This window comes from Capricornis sumatraensis, chromosome 6 (genome assembly GCF_032405125.1).
Source record: "Capricornis sumatraensis isolate serow.1 chromosome 6, serow.2, whole genome shotgun sequence".
NCBI classification, from domain to species: Eukaryota; Metazoa; Chordata; class Mammalia; order Artiodactyla; family Bovidae; genus Capricornis; species Capricornis sumatraensis.
Window position 1 is genome coordinate 85,624,884 of NC_091074.1, and position 12,824 is coordinate 85,637,707.

Sequence of the window (12,824 nt, forward strand, 5' to 3'; positions counted from 1 at the left end):
GTTTTACCATCTACTTAATTCCCATCTATTCTGTGATATAGATACTTTTCTCAATCATATGCAAATGCAGGTTTAAGCCACCATCAAACCAACCACATTGCTACTTGCAAGGCACTCCTTTATGGAAACTTTGGTGTCTCCACTGTGCTTCTGTTTTGCCAGCAAGAGGGTGTCAAACATTTTCTATTCTTATTAGTTGTATCTATCAAGAAGATGAAAGCATGGTTTCCTGCCTGTTGAACTATGCCAACTTGTACCATCGCTCTGGTGGACAGCAATGCATTTCCCTTCTCTACCATAATCTTTTTTCCTTAATGAAAAATACACTCTACTAATAAAACATGTGAGCATTTTGCTCCCTGCACTGTGGGGACCTTATTCATGTGAAAATGTCATTTTCACCTAGAAAAATTCCCATTCTGAAATTTTTCTTCTTTGGAAATTTTCATAAACTCTGAGGGGCACTTTTCAAATGCTTTGCTCTATTCATCTCAAGCTTTTCACAGCACTAATCTACTGGGATCCTGTAACTAAGCAACTTTGGGGTGACACTGAAAACGTCTCTGTTGCTTAGTGATGCCTAGGAACTGATTTTGTTTTTTCTCTACTCAGACACAGCCAGCCTCACAGCTGATCCTCCAGCTGTCGTTTGAGTGGCTTGGGGTAACATGTTCTCACCCAGAACACCTCTGAGCTCATCTGGGCAACAGTGTTCTCCCCAGCTATCTTTGGGAATCTTCAAGTTCCAGGAAAAACAGAGACTGTCAGGACTTCCCTGGTGGTCCAGTGGTTAAGAATCCGCCTTGCAAAGCAGGGGACACCAATTTGATCCCTGGTCCAGGAAAATCCCACATGCCACAGAGCAACTAAGCCTGTGGGCCACGATTACTGAATACCTGTGCTCCTCAGCATGCCTTTGCTGCTTGGTTTGGCTCTTGCTGAGACATAAAAAGTGCTCAAGTATCACAATACAAGGATAAAACTAAATTCATCACACTGTATCTGCCCAGAAAGAGAGCCCATCCACAAAGGTGGAGACACCTTTGTTGAAAGCTGTATTCTCTGCCTCTCTTCTCTTTATATATCAGAGATACTTGAATCTATTTAATTATGTACTTATCCCTATGGAATATCTAAATTCCACTATCTGATACTCAAAGACAAGACATAGGAAGCAGGATATGACTCAAAAACAGTAACTAAAATATAAAGGTATCAAGAACACAGCTATGTTCCCTGTGGGAATTCTAACTTTGAATTTCACAGTTCCATCACTTCATGGGAAATAGATGGGGAAACAGTGGAAACAGTGTCAGATTTTATTTTTGGGGGCTCCAAAATCAGTGCAGATGGTGACTGCAGCCATGAAATTAAAAGATGCTTACTCCTTGGAAGAAAAGTTATGACCAACCTATATAGCATCTAGGTCCGTCTAGTCAAGGCTATGGTTTTTCCTGTGGTCATGTATGGATGTGAGAGTTGGACTGTGAAGAAAGCTGAGCGCCGAAGAATTGATGCTTTTGAACTGTGGTGTTGGAGAAGACTCTTGAGAGTCCCTTGGACTGCAAGGAGATCTAACCAGTCCATTCTGAAGGAGATTAGCCCTGGGATTTCTTTGGAAGGAATGCTGCTAAAGCTGAAACTCCAGTACTTTGGCCATCTCATGCGAAGAGTTGACTCATTGGAAAAGACTCTGATGCTGGGAGGGATTGGGGGCAGGAGGAGAAGGGGACGACAGAGGATGAGATGGCTGGATGGCATCACTGACTCGACAGACGTGAGTCTGAGTGAACTCTGGGAGTTGGTGATGGACAGGGAGGCCTGGCATGCTGCAATTCATGGGGTCGCACAGAGTCGGACATGACTGAGCGACTGAACTGAACTGAAGACAATTTTCCTCTCCTCTCTAGATTGGGGAGTTCTTTCTATCTGCTGGACATTGAACAATACTGTTGTTTCTACTTCTTTCCCTTTTGAGTTGATTCTATATCTTGGAAGTTACTATGATTTGCTTGATTTCAAAACCCACAAAGATACTCCATAAGGCAAAACTTCTTCTAGAAAAGAGAATTTTATTAGATATTTACAGAGCTATTTTGGACTTTTCATGAGAGAGACCTATCAGTGTGACTTTACAGCTGGTGAAAGAATTTCTGTAAAGTCACACTGATAGGTCTCTCTCATGAGAAGTCCAAAATAGCTCTATAAATATCTAATAAATGAAAACCCACTCCAGTACCCTTGCCTGGAAAATCCCATGGACAGAAGAGCCAAGTAGGCTACAGTCCATGGGGCGGCAAAGAGTCGGACATGACTTCACTTTCACTTTTCATAATGCATATGTCTCTTGTCCACACAGTTGTAATGTTAATGACAAGGTTAGTATTTAGCAATGGAACTTCACTATAGCAAATGAAGCAAAATGCGAGTTTCTAATTAAATGTAATTAAGGGTCCAGGGGAAAGCTTACCCAAGCGCCCCCCCCCCCGCCCTTACATCTGGGGCATTCTGATGGCATCAATAGTCTGGTTTCAATAATCTCCATGGTAACTGCTCTTCCAACCTTTATTCCCATCTAGACTTCCATGTCTACAGATGATGCAAAATCACAATCCCAAGCTTGGATTATCTTTCCTCGCCTCCTCTTCTCCCTTAGCCACATCCTCCTTCATTCAATCTTAAGCTAATCCTGATGTCCAGAAAAAATGATTTCCACTCCAAACAATCTTCCAGGCATATAGGAGGAAGCCCTGAAAAATCACTGGTGATCAGAAACAAAAGCTGCTTTTATTGCGCTTTCAGAAACATACAAAGACAGAGAAGGCACAGAAAAATGTAGACCAGCAACATGGATCCAGGGACCCTTGGGCTAAGAACATTAATTTAGCACAGAGCTTACAGAGTGAATTGTTGAGACAGAGCATAAAGGCCATTATAACAAATCAGTTCAGTTCAGTTCAGTTCAGTCGCTCAGTCGTGTCTGACTCTTTGCAGCACCATGAATTGCAGCATGCCAGGCCTTCCTGTCCATCACCAACTCCTGGAGTTCACTCAAACACATGTCCATTGAGTCGGTGATGCCATCCAGCCATCTCATCCTCTGTCGTCCCCTTCTCCTCCTGCCCCCAATCCCTCCCAGCATCAGAGTCTTTTCCAGTGGGTCACCTCTTCGCATGAGGTGGCCAAAGAATTGGAGTTTCAGCTTTAGCATCATTCCTTCCGAAGAGAGGAGCTACCCTACGTCCGAAGTCAGGGGTGGTGGCCAAGAGGAGCTACCCTACGTCCGAGGTCAGGGGTGGCAGCCAGGAGGAGCTACCCCATGTCCAAGGAGTGGTGGCTGTGTGGGCGCAGGAGGGCTGAGAGGAGCCACTCCACGTTCAAGGTCAGGAAGGGCAGCAGTGAGGAGATACCCCTCATCCAAGGTAAGGAGCAGCAGCTGCGCTTTGCTGGAGCAGCCGTGAAGAGATAGCCCACGTCCAAGGTAAGAGAAACCCAAGTAAGACGGTAAGTGTTACGAGAGGGCATCAGAGGGCAGACACACTGAAACCATAATCACAGAAAACTAGTCAATCTAATCATATGGACCACAGCCTGGTCTAACTCAGTGAAACTAAGCCACACCCTGTGGGGCCACCCAAGATGGGCAGGTCATGGTGGAGAGGTCTGACAGAATGTGGTCCAATGGAGAAGGGAATGGCAAACCACTTCAGTATTCTTGCCTTGAGAACCCCATGAACAGTATGAAAAGGCAAAATGATAGGATACTGAAAGAGGAACTCCCCAGGTCAGTAGGTACCCAATATGCTATTGGAGATCAGTGGAGAAATAACTCCAGAAAGAATGAGGGGATGGAGCCAAAGCAAAAACAATACCCAGTTGTGGATGTGACTGGTGATAGAAGCAAGGTCTGATGCTGTAAAGAGCAATATTGCATAGGAACCTGGAATGTTAGGTCCATGAATCAAGGCAAATTGGAAGTGGTCAAACAAGAGATGGCAAGAGTGAACATCGACATTCTAGGAATCAGCAAACTAAAACGGACTGGAATGGGTGAATTTAACTCAGATGACCATTATATCTACTACTGCGGGCAGGAAGCCCTCCGAAGAAATGGAGTAGCTATCATGGTCACCAAAAGAGTCCAAAATGCAGTACTTGGATGCAATCTCAAAAACGACAGAATGATCTCTGTTCATTTCCAAGGCAAACCATTCAATATCACAGTAATCCAAGTCTATGCCCCAACCAGTAACGCTGAAGAAACTGGAGTTGAACGGTTCTATGAAGACCTACAAGACCTTTTAGAACTAACACCGAAAAAAGCTGTCCTTTTCATTATAGGGGACTGGAATGCAAAAGTAGGAACTCAAGAAACACCTGGAGTAACAGGCAAATTTGGCCTTGGAATGTGGAATGAAGCAGGGCAAAGGCTAATAGAGTTTTGCCAAGAGAATGCACTGGTCATAGCAAACACCCTCTTCCAACAACACAAGAAAAGACTCTGCACATGGACATGACCAGATGGTCAACACCAAAATCAGATTGTATTCTTTGTAGCCAAAGATGAAGAAGCTCTATATAGCCAGCAAAAACAAGACCAGGAGCTGACTGTGGCTCAGATCATGAACTCCTTATTGCCAAATTATAACAAATGGTTCTTGTTATTATCATGCTATGTCCAAGAGGGGGATAGAGATGTCTCCGGAGGCCACCATTCTTTGTATTTTGTACATTTTCCTTCTACTCATGGAATTTGTGGCATCCAGGTGCCCAGTCCTGATTCCAACCCTGAAAATTCCTTTCGGGGAAAGAGTTACTAAAATCCCTTACACTTCAGTATGAATCAGTTGCTATGACCTCCCCCATGGATATTTGCATGCCCGGTTCAGTTCAGTTCAGTCGCACCCGACTGTTTGTGACCCCATGAACCACAGCACGCCAGGCCTCCCTGTCCATCACCAACTCCTAGAGTTGACCCAAACCCATGTCCATCAAGTCGGTGATGCCATCCAACCATCTCATCCTCTGTCATCCCCTTCTCCTCCTGCCCTCAATCTTTCCCAGCATCAGGATCTTTTCCAATGAGTCAGCTCTTCGCATCAGGTGGACAAAGTATTGGAGGTTCAGCTTCAACATCAGTCCTTCCAATGAACACCCAGGACTGATATCCTTTAGGATGGACTGGTTGTATCTCCTTGTAGTCCAAGGGACTCTCAAGAGTCTTCTCCAACACCACAGTTCAAAAGCATCAATTCTTCAGCACTCAGCTTTCTTTATAATCCAACTCTCACATCCATACATGACCACAGGAAAAACCATAGCCTTGACTAGATGGACCTTTGTTGGCAAAGTAATGTCTCTGCTTTTTAATATGCTGTCTAGGTTGGTCATATGCCAAGTCATGTTCTTATTATGGGCTGAAGAATTTCCCTCTAAGGAAGGGATTCTTGAATTAAAACTGCAGGTGAAGTTCATCTCTTGGGGACAGAATGACCCACCCTCTTGAAACTGCCCAGTATCCAGATTTTAAATGTCATCATAAAGTTAAGGAAAAGCCTGTTATGTTTGGGTTCATGGTTCTAATAATGTTATCTTATATGAATTTTTAAAAATTTACTTTGAAATTAATGAGAGTGAAATTTGCCTCATCAGGTGTGTGCAGCAAGCAGTGGGGTAAGATTCTTCCCTGAAGTAAGTAAAGCCCTTACAAATAAAACAAGAAACCTAGAAGCACATATATTATATCATTTACAAATATAACAACTTTGGGGCTGAAATGGACCCTTTATATTTTAGCTTGTATTAAAACTGTCAGACAAGGCCCAGTGGAAAAGGGAATAAGGGCATGTAAAAGCACTGAGGCAGAAAGGGGATGAAGAATTTTTTATAACCACTAATATAATTGTGATTATAGCCAAGAACATGCCAGTAGAACTTTCTGGAAGGATGGAGATGGTAGCCATTAGCCATTTGTGGCTACTGAGGGCTGGAAATCTAGCTAATATGGCTGAGGAGCTGAATTTTTTATTTTAAGTAATGATGTTAGTTTTAAATAGCTACACATGGGTACCTGTTCATGTGCTCAGTCACATCTGACTTTGTGGTCCCATGGACTATAACTCGCCAGGCTCCTCTGTCCATGGAACTTTCCAGGCAAGAATACTGGAGTGAGTTGACATTTCCCTACTCCAGAGGATCTTCCTGACCCAGGGATCGAACCTGTGTCTCTTGCATCTCCTGCATTGGCAGGTGGATTCTTTGCCACTAGCACCACCTGGGAAGCCCACACGTGGGTAATGGCTACCATATTGGATACAGGTCGAACACCATTACTTCTTTAACATGTAATTTTAGGAATGCTTTGTACCAGTGAACTCTCTCTGGGAGAAACTGATAGAACTCTCAGGATAACATAGCCTTCCAGATGTGAACAGTTTACTTACTAAAAACACAGTTTATGACTCACTTTGACCTCCGCCCCAACACATTACCCAAGGTGCCCAGGATTGATGCCTCCCTCATTCCTCCAGGGTAAGCCTGCAATTGCCGGCCTTTGGAAAGAAGCGTACTTACCCTCACCTGGTGGAAGTTCTTCTTCCTGCTCGCTGGGGGAAGGCAGCAGGGGTTGCAGGGGCTCCATGTTAATGATGAGCTGCTTGTTCAAGGAGTGGGAGCTGCGGCTCTGAGAAATATTTGTTCTGAAAACAGATACAAGCCAGAGGGATCTGGTTTCCATCAGGAACACTGGCCCCTCCATCTCAGTTGACTACCCAAGCTGGCCCCTGTCTCTAGACTCACACAGTGCATTAGGCCAGTGTTAAAGACGACACACAGCCCTTTTTATCCTTAAGGTCCTGACATGTCTTCTAATGTCCACGTGTGCTAATGCAACACAGTGAAAGAAAATATCTTTCCCCATATGTCCTCAGACTTGGACATGCTGTGCGACAAGACAAGGCATTGAAAAAAGACATGGGAAGCAGAAATACACAAGAGAAGGTATCACCGAACTAGATATGCAGAAAAGTGAATGGAGGGCATGGCTCAAAGTAATTTAACAACCACCAAAACCCACAGAAACAAAAACTCTGCCCAGAAGATGGCACAGGCCATCTACAGCTGAGAGTTATTTTGGTGTTGTTGGATGTCCAACATCTACTATTGATATTTAATATTCCCACTCAAATTCACACCCTACTCACCAAGCAGCCACAGAATGCAGCTCCACTTTCTCCTTTTGAAAGGAGAACATGTGTGTTGGTAGCTGCAACAGGGAGCAGATGGCAAAGAAACTGTGCAGGTTGTCTCATCAAAACTATTGGAGGATAGCCAGGCAGCCCATTTACACTGTCTGCCCTGACAAAGAGGTGGGTGCCTCTGGTGGGTGTTTCAGCACCCTTTCCACCTCCATATTTCCTGTCCAAACTAACACCAACCCATCCTTCAAAGATGATGTCAAATGTCTCCTTCTTGAAGCCCTCCTGGATTGCCTTCACCACTAACTCTCTTCCCCTTTCTTCTCACTCTAGTGTCCCTTCTTTCACAACTCAAATTTATTATATTTGTTGCCCTGTAATTACTGGTGTATTAATCAGCCCCACCTTTTCTAGGGCAGAGACTGACCTATCCATTTTCATGTGCATTTTAGCACCTCTCTTGCCATCTTGTTAAGGGGTGCTCAGTTTGAAACTGAAGCAAACTTGGCATTAAGTTGGCCTTTCAGACTGGCATGGGTGTTCTCCAGGCTAGTTGATGGGATTGCCTTAATAGCCTAGGCATTTCTGTTAGGCATCAGGGCCAGACAGAGAAGAAGCTGGTAGCATCTAGAGTTAAAAGCCGCCACTGGTTGAAAAGGAAATTTATAAGGACTTGCTTAACCATGGAGTTCTTGTCTTCATTATCTCATTCTACAATCCTTTATTTTGCAGCTGATATCTATGTATCATTCCAGGGAACCATGGTCCTCATCCTAAACTACTCACTCCCCAGAACCATGACTTTCAAACTTTTTGGACCAAGACTCACATTACAGAAATACATTTGATATCATCTCTCTGCGTACACACACCAGGCCAGGTGGCACTAGTGGTGAAGAACCTGCCTGCCAATGCAGAAGACATAACAGATGCAGGTTCAATCCCTGGGTTGAGATGATCCCCTGGAGACGGGCATGGCAACCCACTCCAGTATTCTTGCCTGGAGAATCCCATGGACAGAGGAGCCTGGTGGGCTACAGTCCATAGGGACTCAAAGAGTCAGACGCTACTGAAGCTACTTTGCACACATGCACACTCTACACACACATGCACACACAGATACAGGAAGACATAGCTAAAGTGTTTCTTGTAACAGCAGTAGTCTTGCTATGTGTGAGACTCTATGTTTTACTTTCCATCCTACTTCATTTCGTTTAAAGCCCTGGTTTGGGCACTGTTTTCACTTCATGAGTCTAGTGTAGAAAAGCACACATCTCATGGGAGACGGCCAAGGGTCCAGGGGAACAGCAGAAAGGGGCACCTGATCTTGCTATGAGTGAGGCGAGAGCCAGGAAAGACCTCCCAGGGAAGGTAATGTCTGATAAGTGCTGGCAGGTGCAGTGGTCTATAGGAAAAGGAGGGGAAGCAGGGATTCCTCACAGCGGAAGAAAGGATGGGAGGAGTTAAGAGGGAGATTAAAATCACCAGGAGCGAAGGCTTCTTTTACTGTAAAGGGTTCTTTGTTTTTTCTTCTTTTTTTGAGATTCTCATGGGATTTCTGTTGGCCCTGTGGCTTTCATGACTGCAGTCTTAGTTCTGCAAAGCACATGTTGTGTGTGCAGACTATCTGGTTTTCTGACCTCTGAAAAGCCCATTTTGTGTTCTTGCACAAACTAATTCTGGATCATCCATCTCTGAACACGCATGCCATCTGAACTGACAAAGGTTCTCCTCCTCCAGAAATCACACTGTAGATCACAACCAGGAGGGACCCGCAGTGAACCTTTAGGGAGGCTCTTCTTTTCCCCATCAGGTGAGTTTCTGTGCTGTGGTCCCTCACTCTCAGAGGCCACCTGCCAGCAGACTCTGCCAAAGTGCCAGACCTGCTTTGCAGCCTACTCATGAGCATTCTCCACAGAACAGTTTCTGAGTGAAACTGCTGTAAGGATTCTATTGAGAAGGGAAGTTCCCTTCGGGAACTGAAAGTGTGTTCTAAGAGTGGCTTCAAAAAATGATGGCATAACATCAAGCAACAAATACAAGGTTTGTGGAGTTAAGGCCACCACTCCTTGGAAGTGCTGGCCTGTGAGCAAAAGCTCCATCTGAAGAGACTTCAATGTGAACGTGTCTGTCAGATTCTAGCATCCCATTTTTGGATGAGCAGTGATAACAAGAATATCACCACCTCATTTTTATTGCACTTCATAATTTTAATGCCCATAAGAAAACCTAGAAGTCGAGGAGGGATACATGAATCTCATTGTATAGATGAACAAACCGATGATCTGAGACACTGACGTATGCGGGACATATACCACAGCAACAAAGCCAAGATTAGACCCATTCATGACTCCTCGCTTGTTGCTCATTTCAGGAACGAGTGCTGTTTTTGGGAATCCCTTGGTGGAGGCTCTATGGCCAGGTAGTTTAAGGAGTCAAATCTGAACTCTGAGCTACAGCCCTCTACTTCACTGGGCCCTGGAATGGGCAGGTAATTCTCACCAAGTAGCCAGCTGATAGAGTTTCAGTTGAGGATCTTGTCATCAGCAAAGATCAGTGAGCTAACATGAGAGTGAGCAGCTTCTCTTTTTGAAGAAAAGAAAAATCCCAAGACAGTGTTTTCAGTCTGCATCTGTTTCTCTATGTCACACACGTATCAACAGAAGTGGAAGTCCAAGAACTGGCTATCCTTTGAAAAGGAGAATCTCAAGGGAGAGGGAAGAAAGCTAAGTGAAGTCTTCTCGTCACTGTTCTAGATGAGCAGAGCTCCTCGAGCACTGCCAGAGAAAGAGCTCACTACTATGCTCTCACTTTTGACAGCCACTGCAAAGAGGTCAAAAACAATTCGAAAATACGATAATTGTTCCAGAGAAACAACTTCCTGCCCTGCAGCCAGCTACTGGGAAGGAACAAGAAGTGGCTGCTGAAAGTGGCACACGTCACCCTGGCTCTGACCACAGTGCTGCTTCTTGGGAGGGCGAGGTCCCCAAGGCAGCACCACAGACAGATCTCAAGTCTCAGAAAATTAGAAGTAAAGCTGTCATCCCATACTCCCAGTGCATACATTCATTCAACAAATGTCTACTGACCTACTTTGACCAAGCGTTGTGTAAAGTGGTGGGTATGATGGAGGTAACCAAGATAGGCCCAAGCCTTGTCCTCCCAGAGCATACTTTGTATCATTACCTTAAACAAGTTCTTCCTTGTGATGTCAGAGGTTTGAGAGATACTGCCAAAGAACTGAGGGCCGGAGAGGCCTCCTTTCACAAACATGTAAGAGAAAGGAGAGGAAGAGCGAGAAAGTCCATGCGAATCAGGGCTGAAAGGGCCTATAGAGCCTTGGTTGCAGTAATATTCTGGGAGATTTTAGGAGATTCCAGAAAAGAAAAACTATAAATTGGATTGATGGATGTCTCATTTCTCATCTGCTCTGGTGGACCAGTCCACTCCAGGAAAAGCTTTTCGCTAGGATGAATCTGAGTCCTCCACCACCTCCACCACCAGTAATCTAGAGTCTGGCTATTCCAAAGTGCAAACCACGAACTAGCCACACGGCCATCATCTGGGAGCACATTAGAAATGCCAGATTCACGAATCGGAATCTGATTTTAACAGGAACCCTAGATGATCCCTGTGCAAGGTATAGTTTAAGAAGCCTTGTTCTAGGAAGGCTTAGTTCTCACAAATGAGGCAAATGTAAATTTAAAAGGCAAATGTTTTAAAATATTCTTTCCTGATAATAGCAGCCCACTCCAGTGTCCTTGCCTGGAAAAATTCCATGGATGGAGGAGCCTGGTAGGCTGTGGTCCATGGGGTCGCTAAGAGTCAGACATGACTGAGCGACTTCACTTTCACTTTTCTCTTTCATCCACTGGAGAAAGAAATGGCAACCCACTCCAGTGTTCTTGCCTGGAGAATCCCAGGGACAGGGGAGCCTGGTGGGCTGCCATCTATGGGGTCGCACAGAGTCAGGCACGACTGAAGTGACTTAGCAGTTCCTGATCTCATTAACCCTCTGTAGACAGTAACTATGGGCTTTTGGAAAACCTTGCATATTTGGAATAGGTCTTTCTGAAAGTATACTGTTAAAAACATTTTCCTACTTTGTGTTTGTGCCTTCAAGGGGGTTCCCCAGAATAGAGTATTTCTTTTAAGATCAAACACTCAGCTTCTAAGCTGGAAGAATAAAACCCAAGCTGAGCCCCTGGGGTAGGTTTGCCTCCCAGCTTCTAGGAGAATGCAGAGGCTTTCTAGACAGCAGATGCTACAGAGAAAAGAGCACAGGACTCAGGGGCACAACACTGGAGTTCTAGGCTTACTTGTGCCACCAAAATATTTATGATCTCAGACAAATCATTTAACTTCTCCAAGACTCAAGTTCCCTTATGTGTAAAATCAAAACATTGAACCAGGTGATCCCTGAGGTCTTTCTAGACCAAAGAATCTGGAAACATTCCAATGATATGTCCTACTATTTCTTCTTTTTTTTTGTTTCTGCTTCACTGAGTAACCACAATGGAGGTAGAGGAGGAGCTATAAAAAGGCTATTTTTTAAAAAATGACCATTGTCATTAACAGGTAAACTCTAAGACTTTCACAGGCATTGCTCCAAGGGGGCCCAACCAGGGCACCCCTGACTCCCTCGCTCTACAGTTTTCTCCTGCTTCTTAAAGCAGGAGAGACTGCTTTGCAGACTTGCATGTGACAGCTTCCCATGTGTTGTTCAGTTGCTAAGTTGTGTCTGACTCTTTGCAACCCCACGGACTGTAGCACTCCAGGCTTCCCTATCTCACAAAATGTGGTTCCCTGCAATGGCAAACCACTTCAGTAATCTTGCCTTGAGAACTCCATGAACAGTATGAAAAGCTTCCCACTGGATCACCCCAAACGAGGAACGAATTATTCTCTGTACACATCTGCACCAGATTTCATTCTGACTGCAGTTCTGTTCGCCTGTGTGGGTGCCCACGCTGACTGGCTTAGCTACACTTCTGAGAGACCGTGGCCTCCTCCTGCCTGACTGCCACAAGGACCAGTTGAGAGGTACCCAGCTCACTGGATCACCCTGGAGATAGAGGAGGCTGAGCAAAAAATCTGAGCATAACGGAGAATCCAAGTTCAAAGGTGGGGAAGGAAGGACTGGTGCCCACCAGTGTGTGAAAACTTCCTAAAGAATATATCTTATGATGATCTTGCCTTCAAAATGAGGAAAATCAGGATGAGAATGTCCAGCTTTAGATATGGAGCATGCTTGAAGTTTAGGATGTACAATGATCTGTGTAAACTGTGGTGATAAGAGGTCCAGCATGGTTAAGAGAATATTTATTATTCCCCAGAATTACATATATTGCCATGTTAACAGAGAAGCACACCCTTGTCCCGATAATGACTAAGTTCTTCATTCCTCTGAGTGGCTTTGGGGAGTTAAAGGTCTGATGAGCTATGGGCACCCTACCCCTTCATGTGAAATAGTCTAGGAGGAGTTGGGCCAGTGGGAACTGGCCACGAGTGATGAACAGAGGCGAGGGCAGAGAGCATTTCTAAGAGAACAGAATGAGGGACTCAGTCAGGGGACAGCCCAGCTCAGCCACGCCTCACGCACTTCCTGCTTGTTCATGTGATACTCCA

The 12,824-nt window shown here is 44.8% G+C and overlaps 1 protein-coding gene across 1 annotated transcript in view; it reads right to left on the bottom strand.

Annotated features, from left to right (window-relative positions):
* Positions 1-12,824, bottom strand: part of FRMD3 (FERM domain containing 3) — a 339,467-nt gene that overhangs the window by 61,138 nt on the left and 265,505 nt on the right. Inside the window, exon 13 of the mRNA XM_068974120.1 lies at positions 6,574-6,698. Within this exon, the coding sequence (XP_068830221.1) occupies positions 6,574-6,698 (125 nt within the window). The remainder of the gene's footprint in view (positions 1-6,573; positions 6,699-12,824) is intronic.